The sequence below is a fragment of the Ylistrum balloti genome, unplaced genomic scaffold (genome assembly GCF_031769215.1).
Source record: "Ylistrum balloti isolate Yb309-2 unplaced genomic scaffold, AGI_CSIRO_Ybal_v1 Utg370580, whole genome shotgun sequence".
Classification (NCBI taxonomy): Eukaryota; Metazoa; Mollusca; class Bivalvia; order Pectinida; family Pectinidae; genus Ylistrum; species Ylistrum balloti.
In genome coordinates, this window is record NW_026782361.1 from 250878 (window position 1) to 277273 (window position 26396).

Genomic DNA, 26396 nt, shown 5'->3' on the forward strand with positions numbered 1-26396 from the left:
GACATGAAAAAGATGATAAAAACAGTTGTCAGACAATTTGTGTGGCACTGAAAGCAAGAGAAAATAGTGCTGTGAGGAAGGATATAGGAGAAGAACACAGTTGTATTTGGGATGTAGAGGGAAGGGGGGTTTGAGGGGGGGAATGTGGAATGGTTGAATTGTGCCAACACAGCTGTGTGACAAAAGAATGGAACAGACTGATACCTGTGGAATGTGTGAAATGGCTGGTCAGTGCTGAAAGAAATAACAGACGGATGACACTGATACAGATGGACCATACTGATGGAAGTAGGTAGGTAGGTGTTGAACATGCTGATTGTTAGTGGCATTATAAACATCTGGCATAGAGGGACTTTATTGTCAGTGTTAGAAACTTGTGTTCTCCTGAACTGGTTGGGTGAGAGGTACTTGAGATTCAAAAGTTTCTACAGTGGGGTATTGTTCTTGTCTCTGCGATCTGTGCTCCTTGAGTGCGGGCCCCCAGTCTTCTGTGGAACAGGAAATACTTTTGATAACCTGGAAAAGAAACAGGTGTTACAGTTCTAGACAGAGCAACACAATTCTTTAGGATATATACAGTAAATTAATTTTTGTGGTGGAATTATTTTCGTTTTATTTGTGGCTACTCTAAATCTATAAAATTAATGTCCACAAAATGAGAAACAGACAAAACTTGACATGAATTATAGCAGCACTGATGGATTTTGTTAGCAAGACTTTTTACAAAATCATGTATAAACAAAAATGCACATAAATAGTATACATCTTTGGAAAACTACAAAATCTGAGACTCACAAAAATGAATCATTTTACATTTGCAAAAACCCTTCCTTAATTGGGACATTTCTTGTCACAGTAGTTTTTTTATCAACATCTGTAACATGATTAATTTTGCAGTGACTGAATTTTCATTAATGCTCATCCAAAACTGATATGTCCATGATAAACAAATTGGATTCTAGTACTAATCAAGTGACAGAGCAGCATGGTACGGATATATTATGAAAGATCTGCAACAAAACAGGCTTAATACAGCTAATAATAGTTTCAATATCCTTGCATACAAAAAGACAGGTTTTTTGGACTTGAAATTTCTGGTAGTTGGTGGTGATAGATTTTCCTCAAAATGGCTACAACCAACGCACACACATTGTTCAGGTCAATAAGTATAATTTCCTTCCACACGTAAATAAAAGGAAGGGTCCAATGTCTGAACAGTGACCATTATCACTCACCATGAGATTTACTGTAAAATCACAGATTTTGGTGGGGCTCAATTTTCCTTGTTTTTCAAAAATTTATTATTTCGCAGACAAAATATTTTGTGGGTAAAAATTGATCAATAAATTTACTTATACTCAGTTTAATTGTTTATGGACATTATAATTTATTAGTGGATTGAGAATATCCACAACATCAATGAAAATAAAATCCTCCACAAAAATGAATGGTTTGACAGTATGTCTATATCTTTTGGTGTGCAGTAGTAAAACATACATGATTGGTTCTAGTAGGGATAAAGTTTCATACAAATGTTTTATTGAATTGTTAGATTATGACCTTGACATTACCTGTTTTAAAGACATGTCCGGCCGTTTTGACCTTGCCCTAGTGACCTTGATGATAGCCACTATAGGGATGAAGATGACAGAAGAAAAACCTATCAGAAAACCACAACCTTCGGCCCAGGGTGGGAAAACGTAGACATCGTATTTTGTTGGTTTGAAGTCAGCCCAGGTAAAAACCAGAATAAACTGCAAGCAAACAAAAATAAAACTGATAAAGTGAAAATGATGCCTGCATTTGGTCTGTCAGCATATGTTATTGTTGCATGCTTTTAATGCTGTAAACTGACATAGCATCTGAAAAATAAGTTTAAGTTACTTTTTATAACAAAACTAAGTGAACTTGCATTTTGACAGGTTTTGAAGTAAAAATCAAACAAATGCAGCCATTTTGTTGTGACTTTTCCAATTCAATTGCAATAATTTCTGACTGAAAAAATGACCCCAGTTATACTGAATTAGTGACAATTCACTGGATAACTGTGTTGTGATAAATGTATGTTTTATCACTCGTGTTCACACAGACACTATTGTCACCATGGCGAATACTTGACAGACAAATTCTAATTGAGGAAGTAATACAACATCTACTTTCAGTTCCTGCTTTATTTTAGTAAAAACATGACATGACTAAGATTGGATTCTGGCTTTGATACAATATTGAAAAAAATTTGCTGGCGTTGAAATAAACCTGCTCTGCCGTATTCTGGGTCATATAACCATTATGAGAATAGAACTAGTATTAATGGAGTCCATTGGTCTCTATCCAGACCACTAAACCCTCGCTCATTTCAAATGATAATTTTACTACACTGACCAGTAAATTATATACAATATTGAAAAAAAATTGCTGATGTTGAAATAAACCTGCTCTGCGGTACTCTTGGTCATATAACCATTATGAGAATAGAATTAGTATTAATGGAGTCTACTGGTCTCTATCCAGACCACTAAACCCTCGCTCCTTTCAAATGATATTGTTACTACACTGACCAGTAAATTATATACAATACTGAAAAAAAATTGCTGGTGTTGAAATAAACCTGCTCTGCGGTACTCTTGGTCATATAACCATTATGAGAATAGAATTAGTATTAATGGAGTCTACTGGTCTCTATCCAGACCACTAAACCCTCGCTCCTTTCAAATGATAATTTCATTACACTGACCAGTAAATTATATACAATACTGAAAAAAAATTGCTGGTGTTGAAATAAACCTGCTCTGCGGTACTCTTGGTCATATAACCATTATGAGAATAGAATTAGTGTTAATGGAGTCCATTGGTCTCTATCCAGACCACTAAACCCTCGCTCATTTCAAATGATAATTTTACTACACTGACCAGTAAATTATATACAATATTGAAAAAAAATTGCTGGCGTTGAAATAAACCTGCTCTGCGGTATTCTTGGTCATATAACCATTATGAGAATAGAATTAGTATTAATGGAGTCTACTGGTCTCTATCCAGACCAATAAACCCTCGCTCATTTCAAATGATAATGTTACTACACTGACCAGTAAAGCCAAGGGAGCTATGTATGACCAGCTGTACTTCCATATGTTGTGAGGTCGTTTTCCTATCATCTGCTGTATATCCGAGAGAAATCTATCTGCCCCTGTAAACAAAACCAGAAACAGTACATGATAAATTAAAAAAAAAAAAATCACTGAGAAATGATGTATTTTTAAGGTAACGTCACAAAATATTGGCCTGATGGTGTAAGTGAATTATTTATGGATCACAATTAAACAGGCATGTATAAAGGATCTGATCTGACGTGGAAAAGGTGCAGGGTCACCTGTCTGACCATGTTGACATAAGACATTCAGCTTACATAATGAATCTTTGGTGCTAGTAGATATTTCTATTTAGTTATATTTGCTTTGTTATAAGCTCAAAGTAACCTAGCTCACAGTAACCTAATAATGAGCTTGTTTGCTTGGTGCATTCATCCCCCCCACCCTGAACAGTCAGGGCCATTTTGAGGAAGGGTTGTCTAGTATTAGCAGGTGGCTACCTAACTGAAAGTCATAGGGAAGGCCCATTGGATGCCATCAAAAGCAATCAGGGTAAATTGTCTTACCCTTGAGAACAAAACCAAGTCAATACAGCTTCCTCAGAAACACAAATGGCGCAGTTAAATAGTGTTGAACCACACGCCTTGGATCTTTACCAGAGGTGGTATAGGTTAATGGCTAACTGACAGAGCTTGTGAGGCGTCAAAATCAATGATTAGATTAATCAAGCATACTGAGTACTGCTGTAGCAATAAATGTCCCCTATCAGCCCCTAGAAGCTAGAGCGCTAACAATGATTTTCTAAAAATAGTATTAGTGACCTTGACCATGACCCAACAACCCTAAATCTAAAAATTGTCTATGATAATTTGGTGTGTTTGAAGTCTGATGAGAATCCCTCAAGGGATGAAAATGCTACAAAGCTGAAAATGATTTACTTAAAATAGTAACAGTGACTTTGACTTTAAACCAATGACCCTGAAGGTCAAAATCGTTCAAGATATTTTTCTATAAGACTGTGTTTGATGAGAATTTCTCCAGGAATGAAGCTGCCAGAGCGTTGACAAACTTTCACAGATGCAGGGGCAGAAAGACAGACAGAGAAGGAAAACTATGGTCTCCCCACTCCACCACACCCAATCCCCTCGGCGTCACCCACAGGGGACTAATAACATACCATACACCCAAGAAATGGCGAAGCACTCTGTAAGCCCCACAATGAGGAGAGAGTAGGTGGCAGCATAATTGTCAAACAGTTGTAACACATACATCCCACCCTGTAACAAAGATAACATAGGCTATTATATAACATAAATCACAATGCTGATACATCAGATGGATAATATCAGTTTTACCATTTTTCCCTGTTTCTATGATCCATCTATAGAACAAAAACATTTATATGAAAATCTTTCATCTTTCTTTGCAAAAATGAAAAATATTTTTGTAATAAGCAACTTTCAATGATAAAATCGTTGACAAAAAATTGACACTTTATCCAATAAAAACTTTTAACTCCCTCCTCTCTATTTCTTGTCCCCTAGGATATAAAAATAAATATCAAATCAGAATATCAGAATTCAGAAATGTTACCTTTTAAGCATTTGTCAGTGTCTTTAATTGCTCACCTGAGTACAAAAGGGAAGTCCAACCAGGAAACAGCCTACCGATATCCCAATGAGAAGCAGCAGCTTCCGGTGTCCACGTCGGAACATTTCTGGAAACTGGTCCAGAAGGGTCGTGTGTACTGTTGTTACCGTGGCAATCTAGACAATGGCAATGTCACAATACAGATAAAATACATTCCATTTTGCAGAAGATGATAATTTTTGAGGGATCAGAGAAAGCATTTGTTCACTCATATCATTAGTTAAGAGAACTGTATTCAATAAATAGGAATATCATTTACTTCTCTAAGTAACATATGTTCTTATTTTGTTTCTATTTAAACCTGTCTATAAAGGCCACAACAGAGAGCACAACAAAGTGGCCTTTATAGACAGGTGGCCTATATACAGAGGTTCAATTTGTATGATATAGGTATTTGAAACTAGTGCCTCTTTAGAGACAAATTTGTTATATACTGTTTGTAATGGCTGTGGGATATATCATTATGCTTTATCTGTAATCATCAGATTACTGTAAATTAAATAGCCAGCAAGTATTTAACAAAGAATTGAAGTCTAAGGATAACTATGTTATATGCTTGTATACTTGGATAACAGTATTCAGACATGTGCAAAATGAAATCCCTGCAAAAACAATTTTTAGTCTCTCAAAATGAAACGACTACACTGTATGTCGTTGGCCTTTTAAGTTAGGTTTGTCTGTATGTTCTGTTACATTTAATCTAAAGTAAAGGACCACATCTATGTAAGAACTGTTTATAATGTGAATTTTAAATTTTTAATGTACAGTTTATAGCTTTCATTTGAATTTTCTGTCAACAAAGACCATTTGTATTGATTCTCAATGTAATACTATTAGGAATCAGCTCAATGACAGTCACAACATGTAACATCACCTTACTAAATGTCACGTAGACTTATTCCAGACATTTATTATAATTAGCATCAAAACGTTAAACACCTGGTAATAGTATGAAGTATGGGACAGAAATTACTTACCTGTGTACCAAGACATAGTTTTACCTGAGAGTGTACAGAGTCAAGTAAGGGACAGAAATTACTTACCTGTGTACCAAGACATAGTTTTACCTGAGAGTGTACAGAGTCAAGTAAGGGACAGAAATTACTTACCTGTGTACCAAGACATAGTTTTACCTGAGAGTGTACAGAGTCAAGTAAGGGACAGAAATTACTTACCTGTGTACCAAGAACCTACCTGTGTACCAAGACATAGTTTTACCTGATAGTGTACAGAGTCAAGTCAGGGACAGAAATTATTTACCTGTGTACCAAGATAAGTTTTACCTGAGAGTGTACATAGTCAAGTAAGGGACAGAAATTACTTACCTGTGTACCAAGAACCTGATAGTGTACAGAGTCAAGTAAGGGACAGAAATTATTTACCTGTGTACCAAGATAAGTTTTACCTGAGAGTATAAAAATCAAGTCAGGGACAGAAAAGATTTAGTTTATCTTGGGCCTGTTGAGTCTGAGATAGAAATGACTTACCTGTGTACCAAGACCAAGCGTAATTAACATGGCAAAGAAAAGGATGGACCAGAGTTGTGATACAGGTAACTTAGTCACCACCTCCGGGTACACCACAAATGCCAATCCCGCCCCTGCAACATATATCACATATAAAATGCACTACTTTTATGATTAAGTGAAGTATAATGAAATCTCTTTAAAACAGCCTCACTCTAAATTATTTCCAAAATCCATAAACCAGCCTCTCTCTAAACTTTCTCCGATATCTCTCTGAACTAACCTCTCTCTAAACTATCGTCAAAAAACCTTCTAAACCAGGTTTTTTCTAAATTTTCTCCAACACCTTTTTAAACTAACCTCTCTGCAAATTTTCTTTTAAAAATCCTCCTTAACCACTCTCTAAATTATCTCCAATCTGGCCAGATGACTTGACCAAAGCTAAAAACTGCTTCATTTCACAGTTCCAGATAATTATTTTACAGGAGAGTAATTATAATTAGTTTTAAACATGTTAAGTAAAACTTTGGCTCAATTCCACAACAATAATATCTCACAACACAAACATCTTTGAAAGAACAGAGACAAATGCATCCTACTGAGTGCCCAAACCAGGAATTGAACCAAAGTCTCCAGCATGATAACTGACTGGCTCTACCACCGGAGCCAAAGAAGCCTGGCCTGTCAGTTGAATGCGACAGAAGCCATATCTAACACTATAACTAAGCCACAATGACCTACTAAGCCATTTCAAATCACATATTTTAGGTATTACATCTAATCTTATGTAAAGAAATGTAATAAAGGTCATCATTTATTTCAATGCCTCCGCTAGAATTTGAACCCGAGACCTGTGGCTTACTAACCTGATACATATCAAGCTAAAGAAAAACTCTCTCTAGCGGAGCAGTATACTGCAGCCAGCTTTTTAACAGGGTTCCAGAAATATTTAGTTGTTTATGCCAGAATATTTTGTCATGATTACTAATTGAAAATTAAAACCAGGGAAGTGGAAAACTAAATAAATGATTATTTGATCATTTCCATTCATTGTCATCATTTTTAACTTCAACCCAAGTAACACATTACCATGAGGACCGCATGGTTCCTTAATCAGTAAAAAATATTAATTGCAAATTCTACAATCCTGACTTCTCAAAATACGTGACAAATTATTTATTCCCAAGGGTGCCCATTTTATTAATAATCAACAAGATGAATTTTTCATTTTCTCATTGTTAATTAATACTTCAACAATAAAGTTCAATTAAAAAAGTAAAAATATTGCCACCTCATTACTACATACCTTCACTTGCTACTTGATCGATTGGCTGGTCAAGCTCCTTAGCCATGTAACCAATGATGGAAAAAATGACCATTCCCGCAAACACACTGGTGACCGAGTCAAGTACAGACACAATAACAGCATCACTGTAAGGAGATAATCCTGAGTTAGTGGTTATTTGGTGAGTGTACCTTCAAAACTTGTCAATTTACAGATTTCTATTTGGAAACAGAATGTAAAAGTACAGGCTAATTACATCTATATCTACTTAAAAGTACAGAATAATTACATCTATACTTAAAAGTACAGGATAATTACATCTATATCTACTTAAAAGTACAGGATAATTACATCTATATCTACTAAAAAGTACAGGATAATTACATCTATACTTAAAAGTACAGGATCATGACATCTATATCTACTCCAAAGTACAGGATAATTACATCTATATCTACTAAAAAGTACAGGATAATTACATCTATACTTAAAAGTACAGGATCATGACATCTATATCTACTAAAAGTACAGAATAATTACATCTATATCTACTTAAAAGTACAGGATAATTACATCTATATCTACTTAAAAGTACAGGATAATTACATCTGTACTTAAAAGTACAGGATAATTACATCTATATCTACTTAAAAGTACAGGATAATTACATCTGTATCTACTTAAAAGTACAGGATAATTACATCTGTATCTACTTAAAAGTACAGGATAATTACATCTATATCTACTTAAAAGTACAGGATAATTACATCTATACTTAAAAGTACAGGATAATTACATCTATATCTACTTAAAAGTACAGGATAATTACATCTATATCTACTCAAAAGTACAGGATAATTACATCTGTATCTACTTAAAAGTACAAGATAATTACATCTGTATCTACTTAAAAGTACAGGATAATTACATCTATACTTAAAAGTACAGGATAATTACACCTATATCTACTCAAAAGTACAGGATAATTACACCTATATCTACTTAAAAGTACAGGATAATTACATCTATATCTACTTAAAAGTACAGGATAATTACATCTGTACTTAAAAGTACAGGATAATTACATCTATATCTACTTAAAAGTACAGGATAATTACATCTGTATCTACTTAAAAGTACAGGATAATTACATCTGTATCTACTTAAAAGTACAGGATAATTAAATCTATATCTACTTAAAAGTACAGGATAATTACATCTATATCTACTTAAAAGTACAGGATAATTACATCTATATCTACTCAAAAGTACAGGATAATTACATCTATATCTACTTAAAAGTACAGGATCATGACATCTATATCTACTCAAAAGTACAGGATAATTACATCTGTATCTACTTAAAAGTACAGGATCATGACATCTATATCTACTCAAAAGTACAGGATAATTACACATATATCTACTTAAAAGTACAGGATAATTAAATCTATATCTACTTAAAAGTACAGGATAATTACATCTATATCTACTTAAAAGTACAGGATAATTACATCTATATCTACTCAAAAGTACAGGATAATTACATCTATATCTACTTAAAAGTACAGGATCATGACATCTATATCTACTTAAAAGTACAAGATAATTACATCTGTATCTACTTAAAAGTACAGGATAATTACATCTATACTTAAAAGTACAGGATAATTACACCTATATCTACTCAAAAGTACAGGATAATTACACCTATATCTACTTAAAAGTACAGGATAATTACATCTATATCTACTTAAAACATTGCTTTCTGTATCTTTCATGATTTTACTAGAAACAAGGTCAGGAGATTTTGTTTTTGTCAAACAGCAAATGGCTAAAAAGTATTGTCAAATATTTATTAATAAGAAAATGAAGTTTGAGCTTTTTGGACTAGTGTGGTAATAAACTGTGGCTATTTATGAGTGATAAAATTTTGAAAGATTGCTTTGTGCCTTTCAATTATAAAAAATCAAAAAAATATTTGAAGCAAAACTTGCGAAAGAATCTGGATTTACCAGACAAACTTATTTAAGCATATATTTTTTTCACTGAAAAGGATGAAAGTAAACTAACATTGTAGAGTTTTTGTAATCTTACTGCTTGGCTATTATCCTGTGTAACAAACTGATCATGAAAACCTTTTGAAATGTAATACACTTGCCAACTTTTTGTGATATCCTGTGTGACTCCTAATGGAGTTAGAACCAACATCCTGGTATTCTCCATTCATACATCTGTTCTTGAAGGTTTTTCAAATAACAGTTAAATGGCGAGCAACAGAATGATTTCCTATTTAAATAACTGGTACCATGGGATATACATACCTCAGTGTGTTATTATGGAACTTGTTGTAACTAGCTAGTGTGATAAGACCACCCCAGCAGGGAGATAGGGAAAAAAAGATCTGCACTGCAGCATCACCCCACACCTGAAACAAATATCACTTATTCTCATATTTTTTGTGAGAAGAATGACAATGGTAAATACCTCATTTATTCAGTAATAAGCCCATGTCTGGTAATAAGCCCATCCATATATATTGCAGTTCAGATGAATTCCAAACAAATGCTAGGACAGTGTCCTGTAATAAGGTCATTCCCTGACTTTGAGTCAGAATTTATATGATAAAATGATTCAACCATTACTAAGGCTCAAATTTGTGATGTCTTGCTTTCAAAGCAAATGAAATACAACTGTACTAAAAGGAAAATTCCTATTAGCTGTAACAGCAAGTTGGTCTGCACTTTCAATTTTAACAATTCTCTCCCCCCCCCCCCAAAGTCACAAATACCCCCGAAAGACAACCCTGATTCAGGTTCAGACATTAAACAAATTTATCTCCATCTCTTACACTAATAGCTTTGAATTCAATTGTTGCAGTCAGTGACATCACATATCAGTGGAAAAATACATAACGTTTTTCAATTTCTTTGTAATATTGCCCTTCCACTAGGCTAGTAAGATGACTTATATTTTAAAACACATCTGAATATATGATAGTGGAAAGGGAAAGGGCAAGGAAAACTAACCCATGAAAGGACCACACTGAGATATAACCTGTAAAGTGCTGTCAACACGACCTACCCTTGCACTGAGAAGTTTGTCCCACTGTGGTGTGATGTAGTAGACAATACCATCCACAGATCCATCCAGAGTGAGGCTACGTACCAGGAGAATCAAGAGTACGATGTAAGGAAAGAATGCTGTGAAGTATACTGCCTGTATTAGAGAAACAAAATAATATTTATATAACTTCAATACCACATACCAAGTATTCATTCATATCAATTTCAATGAATTTAAAATTTAACATTTTTAAATTCTCTGGAAAATTGGGAAATAGTTCTCAAAGATATTGGACCTTACTGATGAAGTTTGTCCCTGACGAAAGACTTACCTTACCAGAGGTCTTGATGCCCTTGGCTAGACAGATGGCAACCAGAACCCAGGCCACTGCAAGACAGCCAACCAACTCCCACTTAATGGTTCCCAACGCATGTACGCCTGGTGTTATACCCAAAACACTGACACTGGAACAGTATTTATATACATGTATGCCTGGTGTTTTACCCAAAACACTGGAACAGTATTTATATACATGTAGGTCTGGTGTTATACCCAAAACACTGACACTGAAACAGTATTTATATACATGTACGCCTGGTGTTATACCCAAAACACTGACACTGGAACAGTACAGACATTTGAATGTCTGTTGTCATACCAATAACACTAACACTGGAACAGTACAGATATTTGAATGTCTGACGTCATACCAATAACACTAACACTGGAACAGTACAGATATTTGAATGTCTGACGTAATACCAATAACACTAACACTGGAACAGTACAGATATTTGAATGTCTGACGTCATACCAATAACACTAATACTGGAACAGTACAGATATTTGAATGTCTGTTGTCATACCAATAACACTAACACTGGAACAGTACAGATATTTGAATGTCTGTTGTCATACCAATAACACTAACACTGGAACAGTACAGATATTTGAATGTCTGACATCATACCAATAACACTAACACTGAAACAGTACAGATATTTGAATGTCTGACATCATACCAATAACACTAACACTGGAACAGTACAGATATTTGAATGTCTGACATCATACCAATAACACTAACACTGGAACAGTACAGATATTTGAATGTCTGACATCATACCAATAACACTAACACTGGAACAGTACAGATATTTGAATGTCTGACGTCATGCCAATAACACTAACACTGGAACAGTACAGATATTTGAATGTCTGTTGTCATACCAATAACACTAACACTGGAACAGTACAGATATTTGAATGTCTGACGTCATACCAGTAACACTAACACTGGAACAGTACAGATATTTGAATGTCTGACATCATACCAATAACACTAACACTGGAACAGTACAGATATTTGAATGTCTGACGTTATACCAATAACACTAACACTGGAACAGTACAGATATTTGAATGTCTGACATCATACCAATAACACTAATACTGGAACAGTACAGATATTTGAATCTCTGACGTCATACCAATAACACTAACACTGGAACAGTACAGCTATTTGAATGCAAGAAGTCTTTGTAAACTGGACTTACTGGAAGTATTCATCACTGGGGGACTTGAGACTGGCACCTTTTGTTAGGTTGGTACAGCTAAGTTCATTTCTGAAGGATATATCATAGCTGGACAGGTTGTAGTAACACGTTTCATTACACCAAGCACCATTAGCCTCAGCACAGGTCTTCATGGCAAAGCGGGCTCCCTCACTGCAAGCTGGATACAATAGTATACAGTGGGTATCAGATGTGATAGTTTACAGTGGGTTTCAGATGTGATAGTTTACAGTGGGTATCAGATGTGATAGTCTACAGTGGGTATCAGATGTGATAGTCTACAGTGGGTATCAGATGTGATAGTTTACAGTGGGTATCAGATGTGATAGTTTACAGTGGGTATCAGATGTGATAGTTTACAGTGGGTATCAGATGTGATAGTTTACAGTGGGTATCAGATGTGATAGTGTACAGTGGGTATCAGATGTGATAGTTTACAGTGGGTATCAGATGTGATAGTTTACAGTGGGTATCAGATGGGATAGTCTACAGTGGGTATCAGATGTGATAGTCTACAGTGGGTATCAGATGTGATAGTCTACAGTGGGTATCAGGTGTAATAGTCTACAGTTGGTATCAGATATAATAGTCTACAGTGGGTATCAGATGTGATAGTTGATAAGTTATAAATGTAACATTGGTAAAATACTAGCCATATTTTACTGATAGGCTAAAGAAACTTTCTGTTAAGCTTGATTGATGAGCGTAAGATTTATAATTCATAGGTTCCAGGATTGAACCCTCGCAGAGGCACTGGATTATATAATGACAATGAAGGTCGTTCAGAGAGCTGAAAAAGGACTTTACAAGCAGGTAACTTTAGTATGTATAATTTGTTTTCTTGGTTTTCACCCTGTCAATAGTAATGGTCATTTTGAGGTGGTTTTCTTTACCCTAAATGATGACTACCTAACTGAACAATATATGGAAGGCCCATCACATACCATGTGGGGTAAATAAATATCTTCTGAAAGACACCATCAGCATAACACAGACTTCCCTACTTAGTAAACTTTTTGAGAAAGAGAAGTTGCCTTGAACAAAGGTCACTAAAACGAATCTAAGATCTTTACTTCAGGATTGCATAGATGAACGCTCTACTAACTGAGCCATCACAGTCTGTATAACCATAACAAGAGGCCCATGGGCCTTAACGGTCATCTGACTACAAAAACTGTCAGCAGGGAGAAGGCTTGTATTTTCTACTATTTTACTAATTTTCCATGACGCAAATGATAGTTTTAGTGAGAAGTAGTTAACTGTAACAAGTGTTACCTATTTTTTTACATTAAAGTTGGAGCTCAATCCAACTGGTGAAACTTGAGAAATTTGAAATAGGTGTTGAACAGGAAAAGCATGATTGTACAATTATGTTACAAAATGCCCTCCCTGACTGCCATGTTGAAGTTTTGACAAGGTCGAAAAATAACAACACTGTGTTGGCTACCTTTCCTTAATATCTTTGATTCCAGTCATACCAAAAAATAACAGCACTTGGTAAGGACCATCTCAGGATCATTTCATGCAAGTTTGAGCTCAATCCCACTGGTAGAATTTAAGAAGAATTTTGTCAAAAGTTTACGCATGGCGCACGACGGATGACGATGGATGGCGGATGACGACAGACGAAGCACAATGACTAAAGGTCATCATAACCCTTCAGGTCAGATGACCTTAAAAGGTCAGTTACAATGAATTGTATTCATCCTTATTAATTAACACATTATATCATGTTATGGTCTTAGTGAATGGGTAACTGGTTTTAGTAATTTGGAATATATGTACTTACATGAGGTACTCCAGTCTCCACAGAGACTCCAGGGCAGGACCGAGGCAAATGAAGCAAACAGATAGTACAGCGTATAGGCAATTATCATGTTGTAGTAGATACAGATGTACACAGACACGATGAACATAGCCCAGCCCACACCTGTAATATATAACACACATTAAGAAAATTTCTGAAAATATGAAAATCCGGTCCCCCAAGCATGCTACTTCAAAAATACCATGACTAAAGACATATTTGTTAAGGAAAGAAGTTTTAACTTTTTCATGCATTTGGCCCATGTGATGTTGAATGTGAGTTAGAATTATTCATTTGTACACTGTTCATAGCCCTATATCACAGCATGCTACAGGCCCAATATTAGTATCCTAGATCTCTCAACTTTTGAAACATTTGAAATAGATGAGCTGAAGAATCGAGGTTATGTATTTGGACAGCCATACATCCCAAAATGCTACAAGCCAAATATCAACACCCTGAGTGTCTTGGTTATTGATAACTCCATGGACAATATACATTACTGTAACAGTTTTCCTTCACGTTTATAAGTTAATCATAATTGAAATGTTTACAGTTACCATGTGTACTTGAATAACATTAAATATAAAAGTTTTTAGTTTACATTTCAGCATTTAAAAGGATTTTTCATCCAGGCATATAGTAGAGGATGATTCTGAAACATATCTTAAGTCTCTGTAGTTCACTTCAGTTATGGTGTCTGAGATATCTGCTGTTGAAGATGTGCTAGTTGAATCGCTTAAAGCTAGGTCTTCCCTTAATGTGTCCATTGCATCTGTATCTGGGATCGCTTTAGTAGTCCTGGCAGGTCCATTAGTGATGATCCCTTTAGCTGGTGTCATACGGAATTTGGCTGCTAACAATTGTTGTTTAGTGAGAACTTCAAACGGTCTGGTACTAGCCGGTTTTTTTGCCTCGGCTCTGGTCCGATCCTCCATTAATTCTGGTTCTATAACGTATCCCGGTTGGGATTGACGTAGATGTTTCTTATAAGAATCTTCTCGTCCGTACCTATGTTTGCATATTTTGCATTTATACCATGTCTGGACGACTGCATGAGTGACGTTGACATGTCGTCTCAAAGTTTGTAAACGTGCGTACGTTTTGCCGCACGTAATGCATGGGATTTTTTTATTCACCTTGCGTGCTGTATTTTTTTATGTAACTGGTGTCCTGCAGTCGTCCAGACATGGTATAAATGCAAAATATCGGGTATGATAACAATAGGCTATTTTAATACGTCATAACAGAGAACTACCCGAAAATTTAGTACTTCAGGGGTAAAGTCTGTACCCGAAATTGTCCTGATGAAGCCCAATCGGGGGCGAAACCGGTCGACAAATAAAATAGACACGGAAAATAACCAACTTGTCCCTGGTTTGTTGCGATTGATGATACCCTTTTAGAGTATTCAATTTGTTGCATAGAATCATATTTTTTATCTGAATTTGGTGTTCCCAATTGTGCAACAGACAAACTACCTCAACTGTCATGTAACAATCGTGAAGGGGTGTCCTTGGCCAGGTTTGAGCAAATATAATCGATCAAGCAAAGAGACTTCATATTTTCACATGTGTGGTGGAATGGATAATGATTATTTATGCACGCATATATTCTAAATGATTTTTTTGTTTTTTTAAACTTTTTAAATTGCTCAAATATAGTTAAAGAAATAGACCAGAAAATTCAAAAATAGCATTTGTTTGTTTCAAGATCATGTTGCATTATCACAGTAAAAGACGCTCAGTGCTATTCACCCCTGTCCTTGTGCTCTAATCAGTTGACTAGTGTCAAAGTATTCAAATTTATCAGTTTACAAAAATGAGGACAGAATCATAATTCTCCTTGCCTTCTATATAATTTATACTCCTCCTTGCCTTCCATATAATTTACACTCCTCCTTGCCTTCCATATAATTTATACTCCTCCATGCCTTCCATACAATTTATACTCCTCCATGCCTTCCATATAATTTATACTCCTCCTTGCCTTCCATATAATTTATACTCCTCCTTGCCTTCCATATAATTTATACTCCTCCTTGCCTTCCATACAATTTACACACCTCCTTGCCTTCAATATAATTTATACTCCTCCTTGCCTTCCATACAATTTATACTCCTCCTTGCCTTCCATACAATTTATACTCCTCCTTGCCTTCAATATACTTTATACTCCTCCTTGCCTTCCATACAATTTATACTCCTCCTTGCCTTCCATAAAATTTACACTCCTCCTTGCCTTCAATACAATTTATACTCCTCCTTGCCTTCCATACAATTTATTCTCCTCCTTGCCTTCAATATACTTTATACTCCTCCTTGCCTTCCATATAATTTATACTCCTCCATGCCTTCCATATAATTTATACTCCTCCTTGCCTTCCATACAATTTATACTCCTCCATGCCTTCCATATAATTTATACTCCTCTTTGCCTTCCATATAATTTATACTCCTCCTTGCCTTCCATGAAATTTATAATTCTAACTTGTATTTGCTGTTGTTTTAAGGCCGACCCTATCATAGTTTTTTCCTCTGGCAGGCTATCATTAAATATACATTTTATTTTTGTCAAAAAAGTAAGGTCATTCATTTAGCAAGGTCAGATTTTAAGACATCAACTAATTACTGTTTTTAACAAATATCAACTCCAAAACCAATACAATTCTTTCATTTGAAAAATCAAACTAATTTAGAATACCTGGAAAATGAAAATCAGTGAATACAATTTACATTCAAGAAAATGTGAGAAGAGTGTACCCTCTCAGCTTTTAGAATAGAATCAATGGTATGAGGATGTCGATATACATATACCTATATATTTTAACATGTGGACAGACCTTCATAAAACATTGCGAAAAGATTCCTAAAAGATATATAATATTCATGTCTTGTTTATTGTTTAAATTTCTTACCATTCCTTTAACACACAACACCTGTAAAAACACATGTAAATCACAAAACACCTGTACAACACATAATACATCTAAAACACACACAACACACATATAAAGACAATTAAATATGTAATACACAAAAGCATGGCAACACACTTTAAATATAAACATCATATATACCAGTGATATTTAAACTTGAGAAATATTAAATTGATAACAGTGATATTAAAACCTGAGAAATATTAAGTTGATACCAGTGATATTAAAACTTGAGAAATATTAAATTGATAAGTGATATTTAAACTTGAGAAATGTTAAATTGATAACTCTAATATTAAAACCGGAGAAATATTAAATTGATAAGCGATATTAAAACCTGAGAAATATTAAATTGATAACATTGATAAGTGATATTTAAACTTGAGAAATATTAAATTGATAACAGTGATATTTAAACTTGAGAAATATTAAATTGATAAGTGATATTTAAACTTGAGAAATATTAAATTGATAAGTGATATTTAAACTTGAGAAATATTAAATTACCAAGCATACATGTAAAAGATGAAACATATCCTAGATTTTAACTGTTTTTCATTTTGTACTGTTAACTTTGACAAAATTATAAATATTTAGACTAAGAAGTAATGTAGCTAACATATACCATAGTTATTTTCTGTTATTTAAATCACATTTGTTCTAGGATTACCTGTGTTCTTGTTGTTTTGCATCATTTTGACTGATATATTTACAAACTGCCTGTTAGAAATCATTTGTATTTACATGAGTAAGTGTACACACTGTTTTCGCATGTACTAGTTTACAGGGTGTGTATGGTGACATATGTTAGGTTTTAGTGCCAAGTAGTTTTCCCCCATGGGAGGCCCCTGTCCGACTCTCCCACATTCTCTCATGGATACCTAGACTTCTTACATCGTCACTATACACTGTATATAAATATATCTATGGCAGACTGAAAGAAAAAAAATCTATAATCAAAGGAATTGATACAAATGATTTCCTATGAAGCGGTTTTTCAAAGTAAAAAAATTAGCAAGTGAATTAACTTGTATTCAGAGAGCTGTAGATTTCTTAACTGATTTTCGTTGCTCTATAGACTCAACAACCAAATAATATTAACTTACATTGATAAATAGCTGGTGGGCTTTAGCTGAAAGAATCACAATAGTAACTATAAACATGTCATATTTTTCATTATTTAAAAATTTAAAAAATTGTTTGGAAATTTTTCAATGATCAAAATTTTAAATTCCTCTGGCAAAATTTCTAATCTGGCATCAGATTGAATTAAGATATAAAGCGGTCGTAGATTCAAATGAATGATCAATAACCCTTTTCAAGGACATACAAATGAAAGTGTTAACCAAATATAATCTACAGCTTAATGGTATATTTCTTTAAAGAAATTTTAAAAGGATTGTTAAAATGAATATTGCCTTTTCATCATAACATATCTGTGTTTCAATATTAGGAACATTTTACCACAGTGATCTTGTAACCTATAATTATATGATAGAAAGAGAGACAGAATCGGATTCAGTAAATCTAACACATTGTATGTATGTAAGTGAAACGACCGTTCATAGCTTCTAGGTTTTTTAATTCAGATTGACCTCTTCATTCCAAATCATCAAGTGTGTACAGTATACTGTTTTATTGTTATAAACTTTGGACTGTGTTATACTTATTAAAGTCTGCTACCCTTTACAACCTGCTTAAAGTTTAATCCATCAATGACGTACTGACCGACTTCTGCTGGGGTTTTTCCACAGTTGCTTTGTATAAACAGTCAGTATTTATTTCTTATCAATTTTGCAACAGTCTACATAAACCTAAGGACTCAGCTAGCATTATGATATAACAAAACTTTCATAAAATTTGGAAAAATATTTTCACTTTTTTCATAATTTTAGAAAAAAATGCCCTTCTAAGTAATGGGAAAATCCCTATATACAGATGTATATACAGAGCCATAAAAAGACTATTGACCATGAACAAGCCGTCACAGACAATACTGCACACAATCTGACAAACATGTAAAGCCTTAATGGAAACTTTCAAAATAAAATTTTCTTGGAAGTGCAAGGTTATCAATGTCCAATGGAAAGATTGTTGCTTAATATAGTGCAGCTCAAATCAACGATATTCATGACCAGCAGAACGTAGGAAAAATCCCAATTGCACCATTTAAATAAACGGCAGCACTCCTACAGGTACAAATTTTAACCTTTTCTTATTAATCAGTATCCTAGATCTAGACTGAAATAGACAGGTTTTATTCAAGAGTAACCTAAGAAGCACTAGACTTACACAAGTCTCCTTACCCAGCAGTTGCCCATGAAGGAATCATTTAAACATGTACCTAAGTCGTTTATCCCAAAAGTAGCCAAGGAAGACCTTAAAGTTCACAAATCAATTAACATAAGATTATCCCAAGGAAAACTAATCTTACACAAGTCATTTTTTACCAAACAGCAGCTCAAAGAGAACTACACTTGCACAAATTATCAGACCCAATTGTAGCCCAATGTGAACTAGAATCACATGAGTCAACTTTAGAGTCCTCTATTTCTCTAAAATATTACAAATGTAAAAACAAGGTATTGTTTGCCAACCTGAGAAATCCCAAAGAAGGCCTTCCCTAAAAATATAAATGTGTAGACATTTATCAAAATGTTTAGATATGTCAGTGAACAGTCAATATGTGACTCTTATTCAAAATTGTTTTAAAGGATTTAATAAGAAAAGTGAAAAATGACACTATTCAGGAGTTAGATCAAACATTTCACTGTCTATTGTACTGTGCAGTACAGGACACACCTAATTTCTAAATCCTGGGTAAGGTTTAGACAAACACATTATTGACAATCTATATTTACATATAGTGTTATAAGCTTTCCTAACCAAACATTATTTTTTCTTTAAATTTCAGACAGAAAATACACTACCAAACTGACACAAATATCCTGAAGGATTCTATTCTGTTAATTTATAAACAAAACACTGAACACTTACTTTATACATACTGTATAGTTAGCGAGGCTATTATACAGTGGTTGTTCAGCTATTTGTAATTAATTCATGGAGATTTCACATGTCTATACTGTCCATTGACTCTGGCGAACAGATATTTCCTGAGATTATGATATACAGTAGAGAAAATTACTTCGTTAAATATAGCGAAATTAAATGGCAACATTTTTTTGTAAATCAGGACATATTTTGATGACGTTATAATTAACTCTAAAAGTGTCTTTGTGTGTGGCATTAACCTAGAAACTAAGATCAAAAGAAGTTTCCATGGTTACAATGCCACTCCAGTGTGAAAACTGATATAATCCTTGGATGAATCTAATATCAAAGCTCTGAAAGATGAATCCATACTGTACTTACCCTGAAATATTGGAGAAGCTTTCCAAATAGAGACAACCCCTGAGCTAGCATACTGGCCAAAGGAAAGCTCCATAAAAACCAGTGGGATTCCAGTCACGAACAGCATAATGATAAAGGGGATTAAAAAAGCTCCTGAAATAATCAAATTGTCATTCTCATTAGTTCCTAACCTTCTACCTAACTACCCTTCCTACGATTCAATCACTATCACTTAATCCTGATTAACTGCACCCCTACTCTCCTACTGACCCCCTCCCCTTACCTCTCCTACAATTGAATCATTATCCCTAACTCCTGACCTACTGACCCCCACCCCTTACCTTCCTACAATTGAATCATCATCCCTATCTCCTGACCTACAGACCCCCTACCCTTATCCTCCCTACAATTCAATCATCATCCCTATCTCCTGACTTACCAACCCCCTCCCCTTACCTTCCTACAATTCAATCATTATCCCTAACTCCTGACCTACCAACCCCCTCCCTTACCTTCCTACAATTCAATCATTATCCCTAACCCCTGACCTACTGACCCCCACCCCTTACCTTCCTACAATTCAATCATTATCCCTATCTCCTGACCTACCAACCCCCACCCCTTATCCTCCCTACAATTCAATCATTATCCCTATCTCCTGACCTACCAACCCCCTCCCCTTACCTTCCTACAATTCAATCATTATCCCTATCTCCTGACCTACCAACCCCCACCCCTTATCCTCCCTACAATTCAATCATTATCCCTAACCCCTGACCTACTGACCCCCACCCCTTACCTTCCTACAATTCAATCATTATCCCTATCTCCTGACCTACCAACCCCCTCCCCTTATCCTCCCTACAATTCAATCATACTCATAATACTTTGCTCCTGACCTACTGCTCCCTTCCTCCCTCACCATTTCTACATCATTCCTAGCTACAGTTGTGAAATCGCACAATTTTACGTGATGTGCGATATGCACACAATGTCTGCACAATGTATACACGATGTGCAATGCGTGCACAATGTCTGCATAAAGTATGCAAGATGTCTGCATAATGTATATATGATGTGCAATGTATGCACGATATCTGCACAATGTGTGATTCTATTGTTGTTGATATAAATTAAAAAATGACTGATAAATAAATATATAAAAATACAATGAAGTATATTTCCTGATTAATCCAGTAATATATAGGTTGGACACACACTGAATAGTTAGATGCACTCGGAATTTTAAGTGTTTTGTTTACAAAGAGCAATATGTGACCAGTCTTGTTGTACGGACAACCTATATATACATTATATATGTAAACATTAAATGGACGTCTCTTAATGTCACAGCAATGAATCATTTAAAATCTCATACCGTCAGAAAGAAAATTTTATTTTCATTACTTTTGTATTACTCTCATTTTTCATTCATTTTGTAAACAAAAAATACATGCTCCGGTAAATATCAAATGTTGTGTTTATTACAGGGGTGACCCAGCCGGTACGGATCTGGACCTATCACATATATATCCGTATACAGGTAAACTTTTGTTGCCGGACGCACCACTACTCGTCATTTTAAACGTTGAAACTCTATACCATAAGACTAAGTAATGCAGGTCTAATGTTATTTAGAAAACTGTCAAATTGAAAATGACTTCTATAATCACAGATCAATTTTAAAGGTCATGTAATCGCTATTTAGTAATGACTTCAAGAATTTTTCGTTTAATTTTCAATCTGTAATATCAGCCAACCATTTTCACCAAACCGCACAAAATGTGCAATCCTATTTCACAGTTCTGCACACAATATTGTATTTTGCTTGTGTGCACACGATGTATGCCTGATGTTTCAGTGTGTTGTGCGTTATCACAACTGTACTGTACCTCTATACCTCTCTTCCTTACACCTCTATTATCATCCCTAACTCCTTGCCCGACACTCCCTGTACCCACCTCAAAATTACATTATCAGACTTTGCTACTCGCTATTGACTTATTTTACCTTTTCCCTCCCCACATCTTCATCCTTTGCTCCTGATCTACTGCCCCCTCCCCTACCCTCCCCACATCTCCATCATCAGTTCTAATACATAATCTACTGCCCCCTCCCCTACCCTCCCCACATCTCCATCATCAGTTCTAGTACATAATCTACTGCCCCCTCCCCTACCCTCCCCACATCTCCATCATCAGTTCTGGTACACGATCTACTGCCCCCTCCCCTACCCTCCCCACATCTCCATCATTACCTCTAGTACATTATCTACTGCCCCCTCTCCTACCCTCTCCACATCTCCATCATCAGTTCTAGTACATGATCTACTGCACCCCCACCCCCTACCCTACTCTCTCCATATCTCCATCATTACCTCTAGTACATAATCTACTGCCCCCTCCCCTACCCTCTACACATCTCCATCATCATTTCAAGTACATGATCCACTGTCCCACCCCCTACCCTCTCCACATCTCCATCATCAGTTCTAGTACATGATCTACTGCGCCCTCCCCTATCCTTTCCACATCTCCATCATTTACTCTAGCTACTTACCTATTTCCCCCATCCCAAACCCTATTTATATTTTCATCATTATCTCTAGCTATTCCCCCTCCCCAACCCTTCCCACATCTCCATCATCAGCCACAGTCCTTCTGTCCCCTGCCCTACCCTCTCCACATATACTGCCTCCTCTCCAAACCTCTCCATATCTCCATCATCATTCCTCACTACTTTATCCCCCTCCCCCTCTATCAACTACTTCATCATCTTTTATTATCTTTACTGACCTGCTCCATTTCTGTAACAGACATATGGGAATCTCCACACATTGCCCAGGCCTACAGCATAGCTCAGACAGGACAACATGAAGTCCAGCTTCCGAGACCAGTTGCCCCGCTCCACATTCTCGTCCCCACTTGTGGAGTCACTGCCATCACTTCCATTTTCTGTTCTATCCATTGCTGCCTTTTCTGACATTACACTTCACACACTATAAACCGTTTTGCTAAATATTCACAGTGGATTTATTATTCAGTGAAAGTGACTTCTTTAGATTTAAAGAAATCTTGATAGATCCAATTTCTGTTGAAATGATCAGTATCGATGGTGATGAGAGCCTTCAGAATGCTATTTTACCTCTCTATTAGAGCTTTTTCTTTTTTTATGGCTGTCTATTGAAACATTCACAAATAAATCTCCTTCTTTGGTAGAACGGAATGACTTCTAACACCTGTAGTGACCGATGTATTCAGGGGAATGCTCACTGTATTGATTACACAATTTACAGACACAATTAAAATATCTCTCTTACACATATCACTGAAGTTTGTCTATGGACATCACTCAGACCATGACTTTCTATGGACACAATGTCCATCACAAGTAATAATTTTGAAAAATAAACTTCATCATTCTCTTTTGGAATCAAATTTCAAATTAGCAATTGTTGTACACAACAATTTCACAGAACACCCGCAACTTCTGAAATTAAAAAAAATATACACATCATAAGCAATCGTCACCTGAAAAATTTAAGGCTATATGTGACCACTTTATAGACAAATACTAAATGATTAGGTACAAATGTACTGTACAACTGATATTTTTTTTTACCCAACTTTAATAAGTTTTATCCCTCACAAATACAAGCTGCAATATATAGTACTATTCAGCTAGAAAGAACTAGTTTAGATTAGCTTGGTTGGTCAATTGTCTGACTAGTTATCCAGATATCCAGGGTCTTATTCCAGGTGGAAGCATTGAAATAAAAAATTACCTTTGTTAGGTACATATGAAGTATAAATATGCTGACAAACTTCAGTTGTGTGAGCATTACATTCCCTGAATGAGCAATATGCTGTGACAACCTTTACACTGACCCATTCATGTTTCCTGACCATAACGTCAGTTGGCTTTGTATAGACAATACCTGATCTCGAGACAATACCTGACTTACTCTGACTAATCGCCAATTAACCTATTCTTTATTTTCTTTAAATCTTTCTGATACATTAAACAGTTACAGGTTAATGTCCAAATAACTTTATAACTCACTTAAAGAGTCTATGGCAGTTGGACAAACAGAACAAACCATTAAAAGCTGGTTGTCAATAGAAACAATTTTGATTCGTTTATTTTATTAAGACAATTATTTTCATACTGTTTTATTCTTTTCTAGATAAAATGTTTGATAAAATTTTTAGCAAGAAATACTGATAGCCACACTGAAGAACACTTATTTTTTCCTCATTTACCCAAACCTGCCCAAACCAGGTAACTTGCTTCATCGTTCAGATAACAGTAGGTATTCTGCTGACATTTAAAACTACATGTGTATGTATACAATAATGTTTCACAATGGATCTCTCAGTCTGGCATTTACATCTAAACATCATTTAAATGGTACAAAAGTCTGTGAGTTCATCACCTCTAAATGGGCCATTGGAAACTGTACAGTTTGTTTATTTATGAAGTATACAAACATTTGTATTAATTTTGATGTTTTTCCTCTTTGTCTTACTTGACAGCATGTGCCTAAATTATGAAAATAGATCATTTTCTATTTAAAATTTGGGAGGACATATGGGAAAATTGTTTTGATGGAACAGTTTTTTCAGCTGTAAAAATAAATTTGTAGGGAATAAAATGTGAATAAAATCATTTTTATGGCATTTTTTCTTTTCTTGAATTGTAAATCTGCCGGAAAATATATAAATTGTAAAAATAAAGCATAATATATAAATTGTGAAGGAATTCCTAATATTTTTAATCAATTTTGGGAAAATAGCACACCTTTAAGCTTTATGGAAACAGACTTTTATAGGTTGTAAATTAAAGCCAAATTAAGTGTTCTGAATATTAGCAACAACTTATTTTGACAAAGGTTGAAGTATTTCGTTAAATTTTTACATTTGTTTTTATTTATTTATTCATCTTGGTCATTTAAATGCATTGAGCACTGCTGTTTGTTTGGCAATCAATAAGAAAATTTCAAAACGTTCAGGAAAAAAAGATCCTGCAAAATAATTACAAAATATTCCACATAGTTTAGACAAATTTACATTATTTTACAAATATTTGCAAACAGATATTTGACATTGTTAGAATTCACAACAGTTTTAAGTAAATTTGAATGGAAAAAGAAGTTTATAAGAACATTGTATCGTGCTATTTATAGTCTTATTACTACCAGACCACAAGACTTTTCCAGACTTATTTTAAGCTGTAGTGCATTGTTATAGTCTTAGTCTTTTAAAGAATAGCCATCCTGTGAATTTCTACATCTATTCTGTATTGTGTACAATGTGGTATACAATTTACTACACACTACAATGATTTTAAATTGTCAGTTAATGGAGTGTCAACAAAAATGCTTTAGAATTTTAAGACCTGAAAAGAAATACAATTTAAAGGTAGTAGGCGTGCTACATCCTGCACTGTAGTGTATTTTATACGCTCGTTACTGAATCATGGGGATATTTGTTGACAAAAAAACGTGAACATTTTCAGCTGCCTGGCATTGTCTGAACCAAATTCACTGCATCTGACGAAACACTTCGCTTTCAGTATAGGGCGATAAAAAGGGTCAATACGGTAATACACGTGTTGCAGGCACTTGACACGTGTACTGCATGCTAAAGTAACGCTATAGTTATGTCAATGGAAAGTTTTGGGGTAAAACCTTACAGCAGGTTAAATCTCAACACGTTTCTGAAAATTATTACGAGTGAATGCACTTACCAGACAGACTGTTCAGTGTTTGCTAAATTCGTTACTGTTGAAATACGTTGATTTCATTGCTACTTTCAATCAATCCCAGTGCGATACGCGACGAGACGTACTCTAGGACCGTTGTAATACACCGACCGTTTCATGGATCAGCGGTATTCAGTACCTATGAATTAGGTATATATGTCACTGGGTGTAAACGTTGTTTGTCGGCGTCAGTTGATATTTAAAAATCCAACTTATTACGGAACTTGCCTAAAATCGTTTCCCAGCAGTATCGACATGCCAAAACAGGCGTCTAGGATACATACTCACACATTATTTAACAGTCTTTCGTGCAATGAATTATTAATTTCATCCACAACATTCTACAGAAAACTCATCATGTCAAACGCATTATTTCATAGACTCCGATTGACGTTCCAGGAGAA

The 26396-nt window shown here is 35.0% G+C and overlaps 1 protein-coding gene across 1 annotated transcript; it reads right to left on the reverse strand.

Annotated features, from left to right (window-relative positions):
* Positions 1-366: 366 nt before the first annotated feature.
* Positions 367-26102, reverse strand: LOC132556584 (sodium- and chloride-dependent glycine transporter 1-like). The gene is made up of 15 exons (XM_060221003.1): positions 25978-26102; positions 23025-23718; positions 20251-20382; positions 13920-14060; positions 12113-12290; positions 10888-11020; positions 10575-10709; positions 9815-9918; positions 7512-7636; positions 6227-6339; positions 4718-4855; positions 4267-4366; positions 3087-3187; positions 1572-1754; positions 367-516 (listed from the first exon to the last, which is right to left on the reverse strand). Exons 2-15 carry the CDS (start codon positions 23212-23214, stop codon positions 367-369), a joined length of 1923 nt encoding a protein of 640 aa, XP_060076986.1. The 5' UTR covers positions 23215-23718; positions 25978-26102.
* Between the last annotated feature and the right edge of the window lie 294 nt (positions 26103-26396).

What these genes read in the sequence shown, in the direction of transcription:
- LOC132556584 (XM_060221003.1), bottom strand. Translation starts at nt 23,214, where the DNA reads ATGTCAGAAAAGGCAGCAATGGATAGAACAGAAAATGGAAGTGATGGC. An exon ending in CGCTTGGTCTTGGTACACAG is followed by an intron (nt 4,856 to 6,226) that starts GTAAGTCATTTC and finishes GCCATTGTCTAG; the next exon opens with ATTGCCACGGTAACAACAGT. An exon ending in TAGCTCCCTTGGCTTTACTG is followed by an intron (nt 1,755 to 3,086) that starts GTCAGTGTAGTA and finishes GTTTGCTTGCAG; the next exon opens with TTTATTCTGGTTTTTACCTG.